Below are 7,738 nucleotides of genomic sequence, written 5' to 3' on the forward strand. Positions count from 1 at the left end.
TGTGGCTGCTGAGTTCTGAGTCCCCTGTGTTCCCCGGAGTGCTAGGTTAGGGGGCGTCCACCGGGGGTCCTTTAGAGAAATTACCATCGAAAAAAAACCCTCTCAGGGCCCACGAAACGGCCCCAGAGTGGTCGTGTTAAAAGGCAGCCGAGCACTGCCATGACTCTTGCCCGTCAGACCAACACAAACAAAGAAACCAGGAAATATGAGTGAGGTGTGGACATCATGGCGACAGCAACCCTAGACCGAGCGCGGATTTCTTGTTTAAGAAATGCCGGGTGCTGTATGCATGCAGATAAGCACAACCCATGGACACAGAGAATAGGGGGGCGAGGGTATGTGCTGGGGGGGGGGGGGAGCAGCCGGGGAGAGGTCAATGGGGGGAAAAGGAGACAAACGTAAGACTTTCAACAATAAAGAATTTAAGTTGAAAGAAAAAAAGAGAAGAAATGCTGAGAGTTTTAACCATTTTGGAGTCACACCACGGCGGGTTGGCGTAATCCATCCCCCGGAGACAGGGTAGAGCGGGTGTGCTCGACTGTCACCCGGGAGCGATTGTGACCGGAGCGGTGACAGCAGGCTACGAGAGCGGCCACATGCTCTTCGGGTCCTCCCTCTAAGGTGCCGGCACGGGGGGCAGAAAGGAGTTCAGGTCGTGAGCAGGGACCCGCCCTCCGGACCTTGAGTCCACGGGCCCCTGAAAGCAAGCAGCCTTTCAAAACGCAAGGAATTCCTCCTGCGTGGCCCCCCACGGGCCCTCCCTGCCTGGAAACGGGAGGGATCACGCCCAGCTGCCACCCGGCCCCAGAGACGAGCAGAGCGCAGACTGCAACGTCTCTCCTGCACCTTCAGATCCACTTCGAAGAGAAATTAAATGTCACTGTTTTGAGAAAAAACAGCTGGCCCTCCCCCCTCCGCCCCAAAGAACAATTTAGACCAGAGCACCCGTCTGCTGCAAAGGCCACAGAGTAAACATGCCAGCTCGCGTCACGTAGGCCCCTGCCCTGCATTCTTCTTTGTCTCTTTACAGCCTATAAAACGTGAGGCCATTCTCCGCTCTGGGCTGTACAAACAGACCAGGCAGGGCTGGGCCCCGGGCTGCAGTGTGTGACTTCCCACCGCACCAGGCAGAGGGGAGACAGACTGCTTCTTATTTCTGTCTTCAACGTGGAAAGGCGCTTTCCCCAGGTGGTGGGAGACGCCGCCGCCAGCTCAGGAGAGCGAGGAAGAGGCCGCGCTGCTGAGGCAGGAAAACAGCCTCGCCGGCAGGCGGGGGCGTCGGGGCCCCACGGGGGCTCGAGGGGCCGGGGAGGTGCAGGTCTCCGGGAAGGGCAGGCAGCTCCCTGCAGCCCGACAGGCTCCTCCGGCCACGCACTGTATGCTGGCAAACAGCTCGCCCTCCATTTTACGATTGAAAGTGTAAACCTGACACCGTTCCTCAATGTCGGTGACATTTCATGGGCCTCACTCCCTTTCACACTGGAGGCTTTTCTGCACGGAGCCTCCTCCGGCTCCTCCGCGAGGCAGCGTGGCCCTTCCACGCCGCGTGAGACTGTCCTCTTTCCCGGACTGCCCGTGTGAAAGGCCTGCGATCACTCAGCACTCATCATGTCACTGGTTTTACTTTTTAAAAACGAATGTACCTCTTTTTGCCCTTCTGGAACGATACGGCGTTCAGCCGTCAGTGAAAACAACTCCCACTGCTCAGTTCCCCGCTCCTAAGACTTTGAACTCAACCCTTCAGAACAGAAAACTAATGGCGAAAAGTGAGAATAACCAGCCCACGAAGACCGCTGTCCAGGCGAGCATGGGTCCGAGCCGGTGGCGGGAGGAGTGAAGCAGAAAGAGAGGGCTACTCACTCTCCTCCCCTCCGTGACCAAGGAAAGCCACGCGGTGGAGCCACCTTCGGAGCCCTAGTCTAGGGAACAGACACTTCGTGGATCAACAAGAATGACCTGACCGGACCGGCCGGTGTGGCTCAGTGGTGAGCGTCAATCCATGAACCAGGAGGTCACTGTTGGATTCCTAGTCAGGGCACATGCCTGAGTTGCGGGCTCAATCCCCGGTAGGGGATGTACAGGAGGCAGCCGATCAATGATTCTCTCTCATCATTAATGTTTTTATCTCTATCTCCCTCTCGCCTCCTCTCTGAAATTAAATTTTTTTTAAAAAAAAAATTTATTTTTTTTTTAAAGAATGATCTGACCAAGAAAGAACAGAAGGAACGGTAAGCCATCTAGTCTCCGAGGTGAGCTGGCCAAGACCTGGAGGGCTCAGGACGCCTGGCCGGGAGCCACCATCCAGCAGCCCCCCCAGAGCTCCAGGGGGAGACGGCACCTGGAGGCACCGTGAACACACTGCACCCCGCTCCACCGAGTCACTTAGGTACTGAGTTGCACGGCACCAGAAACCAGGAACGAACCTGCTTGCACGGGTGGGCCATTCCATTCCTGTGGGATGCTAAGAGCCCTGTCCTAAGCGGAGAACCACCCAGCACAATATCAACAACTAAACCAGTATTTCAGGTCTGAAGGGTCCCAGAATGTTCTTTCCAAGCACGTAACCTTGAGGTTACCTCTTTCTTCGCTTTGAACGTGTCTTTCTTGCAGGCTGCGGAAGTCCTCCACTCAAAGTAGTGCACGCAGTCTGCGGCAGCGACAAACTCGGGAGTGCCCTGTTAAAAATAAAATTAAAAGTCACCCTGCTGCGCACTGTGAAGTTCCCTTTATTAAAGTTAGAAACAGTAAATGAACATTTTAAAAGTAGCAACACGGGGGTGGCGGGCAAACGCAACCGTTTTTAGTTCAACAAGGTCATCACCAAGTTCCCAAACCCAAAAACTCTGAGACAAAAGCTTCATGAAATCATGTTGGAATTTTGGTAGAATCGGGCCAACACTGTTCTACTGCCCCAACTATGCAAGTACAGTAAACTCATGGGAAGCAATCCTCAGAGTCCTGATCCTCTCAAACTCCAAATGTTCTCTTAACCAAATGCCAACAAAATCAAAGCCAGAAAATGTGACCTCATGCTTCCTGTCAGCGAGGGAGGAGGCCCACCCAAGCCCGGCTGAGTTCCTACGCCAGCCTCGCTTCAGCCGCTCCCCCCGACCCCATCCCCCCCAAACGCCTGGACCCCGGTAGACTCCAAACTTAGCCACAGCGCTGCCGGGCGATACCTGACCCGGCGGGAATTTACCTCTACACACCCATGTGCAAATCTGGAGTTCGCCACAATTCTGGTTCTTTTATGGTGAACACAGAATTCTTGAAGGAAATCAGTTAAAATTAAAACAGGAGCTAGCATATTCAGTAACACAGACCTCCGTATTTCAGAGCACGGCAAACCGACTTTTCTCCCAGTGTTTCAACATGGACAACTGATAGGCCGGTCCAAACGTAACATGTAAGTTCTATCTTTAAAAAATTCTTGAGATGAGACATTACGGGCCTGAGGATATAACAGGCACAGCAAATTCTAAAATAATATTTTAAAGCAATCTGGTGGCCACATGAGTTTTACTCACCCTGATTTTTCTAAATACTTGGGCGCTTACTCTGATTAGAGAACGTTCATAGGATCTGTATACAAATTGCTTTTCCTAAAAACTAGCAATTATTTACTTCAAGACGCTCACTAACCACTAAAGATTAAAATTTTTTAAAATCCCATGCAATATAGAGACAGCAAGAACAAATCACACTTTAAACAATTATGTCCCCTTTCAACACTAGGAATACCCAAAAAGGTTGGGAAGCCTACTACCCACTAGCAAAAACTTCTCCTAGATCAGCGATTTTCAACGATTTTCATCTCATGACACGCACATAAACAAATTACTAACATTCTGCGGCACACCAAAAAATACATTTTTTTACCGACCAGACAAAAAAAATTGGTATAATTTTGATTCATTCACGTCGGACGGCTATTGTTGTGCTTTTTTTTATTTGACAGTCTAAGGGAAAAGAGGTCAGCGCCCCCAACTACATAGGTATTGCATGCTTTAAACATTCTGCCGCACACCATTTGAAAACCGCTGTCCTACATAGATGTCCGTCTCTACAGTTTAATGTAAATGAGGAAAGAAAAACACTTAAAAAAAATAAACACATTGCCCTAAAAACTATCCAAATAAAATGCTGGGAGAAGAGACTTTAGAAAGAAGAAAAAAAAATTATGCCTGCAATAAACATTAAACTGTGCTTTGAGTTTAAACACATTAATCACTTTGATTTGTAGTTTTACACAGGATGTGGATCAAGTTTCACTCAAAAGTTGTAACTATAGACTTCGGATTTTTTACTTATTGGTTCTTAATGGCGATGGTGATTTTGGTTGGGGTTTTTATCTTTTGTGCTTTCCATTTTTTTTCACTTATTCTCCCTGGAATAACCACGATAGCAAGGCCTCCCAAGGGGCAAACATTTCTAACAAAAGACTGTAAAGTGCGTCCGCGGACCCACCAAGGTTTTCCCGCAGAGGAAGGTGATGCTGCTCTGGGTTTTGTGGCGTCCACGTCGCTCCCCGCCACAGTCCACTGTCGTGTTGAATTCCAGAAGAGTTCTGGTTGCACTTTTCAGAAGAGAGTCACCTATTTGGAAAGGAAAGAGAATAAACAAGCTATAAAATATTCACCACCATAAGGCTATCTCCAAGCAAAAGCAAATTAAAAGCGGCGCTATCATTCATCTGAAAGTTTACAGACTTACAAACTGTCCTTTCCCCAGAATTCTGCATCCCAGGAATGGCATCCTTTCTACCCAGCTGTTCAAGCCCCAAACACGTTACATTGAGTCCTACCTTTCTCTCTACCACATTCAACACATCGGAAAGTTCTACTGGTTCTACCTCCATCTCACATCCACCCACATCCCGCCATCTCTGTTACTACTAAAACCACTCTCATCTCTCACCTGCCCTCCAGCTCTAGCCTAACTGGTCCCCTTAACTCCACTCCTGTCTTGTCCCTCACCATCCCCCCACCCCATCCATCTAGCACCAGTGTTATCATCAAAAATGAATTTTAGAACCTATAACTCGGCCGCTAATATTCTTCAATAACTTCCCATCATATGTGCTATAAATCAGAATTCTTTAGAATGGCTCACAAGTCGAGTAATCATGTCTTAGTTTGCCTGGGAGATTACTGTAATAATAAAAAATAAAAAATATACATAGTATTAACCATTTGCCTGCCATAAGCGTCTATAGACCAACTTTAAAATCATTTTTCATGTGAATTTTCAACTGAAAATACTCAAGAACACCCGAATTGTAATATATTTATTTTTATAATATTCATTGCAAATTGATTTAATTAAATTCAAAATATCGTGGCATGTGGGGATGGTTTCCATTTTGGACGCATGGCAGTTAACTGGTTAATATGATGGTAGTTGGCATAGAAACAGATAAATTGACAAATAGACTAGAACATAGGAGAGACATTTGTGCAAATCAAACTTTAATATATCATCAATGGGCAAAGAAGAGGATATTCAATAAATGGAACTGGAAACAAAATGGCAATCCATATTTTAAAAAAGATAAAATAGGATCACTACCTACCACCATATGCAAAAATAAACTCTAAATGGGTTAAAGATGTAAACATCAAACACCAAACTTTCAAATTTTTAGTAGAAAATATAGTTAGCCATCTTTTATATCTTAATGAAAGAAAATATTTAACACTAAATAGCATTAACTATAAAAACTGGTAAATTTGTTACTAAATTTAAAATTTTATATTCATCAAAAATAGCTTAACAAAAGAAACAAGTTATAAACTGGGAGATACAAAGAGCTGGCAAAGAACTGGCATCTAGAATATATATACTCACTAAAGACCAACAAATTTATAAATCTAGTTAGTAAAGGAAAATGAATGACCTGACAGAGAACACAAAAAGGAGAGTGTTTTTTCAGACCCACAACTAGTCAAGATATGATGAATTTTAATATCAAAAGCAAAGAGAAAAATCTAAACCTTCTAGGCAGAAAGAATAAGTTATATGACTAAACTCAATATAAAATGGACAGGACATATTCAGACAGAAGGAAACACATCAATAAATACATGAAGATGTAGAACATCACTGGTGAACAAGGAATTGCTAATCGAGACCACATGGCATGCCAATTTCAGCAATTCCATTGACAAAAATTAAACACCAAGCGTTGGAGGAGATACAGTGGCGAGCTCTCCTATGTTGCGTGGAAGTGTAAACTGGTATGACCACTTCGGAAGTCAGTTTGGCATCATACCCTAAAACTGAATTTTCATATACCCTATGACCTAACTATTCAACTCTCAGGCATATACCTAAGAGAAAACCATGCACTCTCATAGCAGCAAACAAGTGAAAGAACAACTTGTGTATTTCACACCAGCAATCACCTGGAAACAACCCAAATGCCCCTAACAGAAGAGTGGATTAAACTTGGTAGGGCCACACAGCATCGCATAGGGGTTAAAGGAATAAACCACAGTGAAAGATAACAATATAGCTGATTTTCAGCAACACAATACTGTTACCATTCGAGTCCCCAAAAAGTTGAAAACCTCACATATACACACACCAGATTGGGGGGTGGGGGATGAGGAAGGGAGGAAGAGAAGGGACAAATTTTTAAATACAGATGTGGGCCATTGGTCACTTCCAGTTGTTGGGGGAAGACATAAGTAGTGGTTACTGTCAGGTTCCTCCATTTTGTTAAAGACAGGATTCACTATATTTTCTAAAACAACTAATTAAAAACAAAATGAGCCCTAGCTGGTCTGGCTCAGTGGACAGAGTGTCGGCCAGCGGACTGAAGGGTCCCAGGTTCGATTCCCATCAAGGGCACATTCTGGGATTGCAGGCCCAGTGGGGGGCGTGCAGGAGGCAGCCAATCAATGATTCTCTCTCATCATTGATGTTTCTATCTCTCCCTCTTCCTTCCTCTCTAAAATCAATAAAAATATATTTTTAAAAAAATTAAATTAAATTAAAAGGTTAGCCCTCGGATTACTGGTAAGTGCATATCATGAACGCAGGAGTATAATTCAATTCAATACATACAGCTGCGGTCTTTTTAAAAAAAAGGAGAGGGGGTAAAATTATGATGCCAACTGGGAAGAGGCCATGGTTTCAGAGCTGCGACAGCGGCGCGCTGACATGACAGCGCAGCGGTTCTTTGTCCTGCCCGCCTGCGCGCCGGCGTCTGCGGGAGACTCGGAGGTCTGTCCGCTCAACCCTTTTCTCGGCAAAGGGACGCAGAAACCCCGCCGCAGCGCCGGGACCGTGGACAGCGCCCGGACCGTGGACAGCGCCCGAACCGTGGACAGCGCCCGTGGACAGCGCCCGAGGCCCCGCCCACAGGGGGCGTGTCTGGGACCGGGCGATGGGGCGTGGCTTCCGGGCGCCCCCGCAGCCCAGCGCTGCAGGAGACGCGGAGGCGGCGGCGGAAAGCGGTGCGCTGCGGCCACAAAGAGGGCGCGCACGGGCCGGCACCGCACCCCCCCCATCTTAAAAGACCCTCCCCCACACTGCAGTCCCCGGTGCCTAGAGGGAGCGAGAACCTGTGCCCCAGAGCTCCCGGGGGCTCCTCATAACGGCGGGCCCATCCTGAAAAAGCGAAGGAGAAGGGCCCTGGCCTCGGGCCGAGAGGGATCCCGACCGAGCTCTGCCCCCGCGGCGCGAGGCAGCGGCATCCCTACACGCAGCAGCCCCATCGGCATTGCGCCAGCCC

General features: G+C 47.5%; 1 protein-coding gene across 1 annotated transcript in view; it reads right to left on the reverse strand.

Annotated features, from left to right (window-relative positions):
* Positions 1 to 7,738, reverse strand: part of IGF2R (insulin like growth factor 2 receptor) — a 71,173-nt gene that overhangs the window by 56,445 nt on the left and 6,990 nt on the right. Inside the window, 2 exon segments of the mRNA XM_014448963.2 lie at positions 2,577 to 2,675; positions 4,468 to 4,595. Of these exon segments, the coding sequence (XP_014304449.1) occupies positions 2,577 to 2,675; positions 4,468 to 4,595 (227 nt within the window).

This window comes from Myotis lucifugus, unplaced genomic scaffold, assembly GCF_000147115.1.
Source record: "Myotis lucifugus unplaced genomic scaffold, Myoluc2.0 scaffold_971, whole genome shotgun sequence".
NCBI classification, from domain to species: Eukaryota; Metazoa; Chordata; class Mammalia; order Chiroptera; family Vespertilionidae; genus Myotis; species Myotis lucifugus.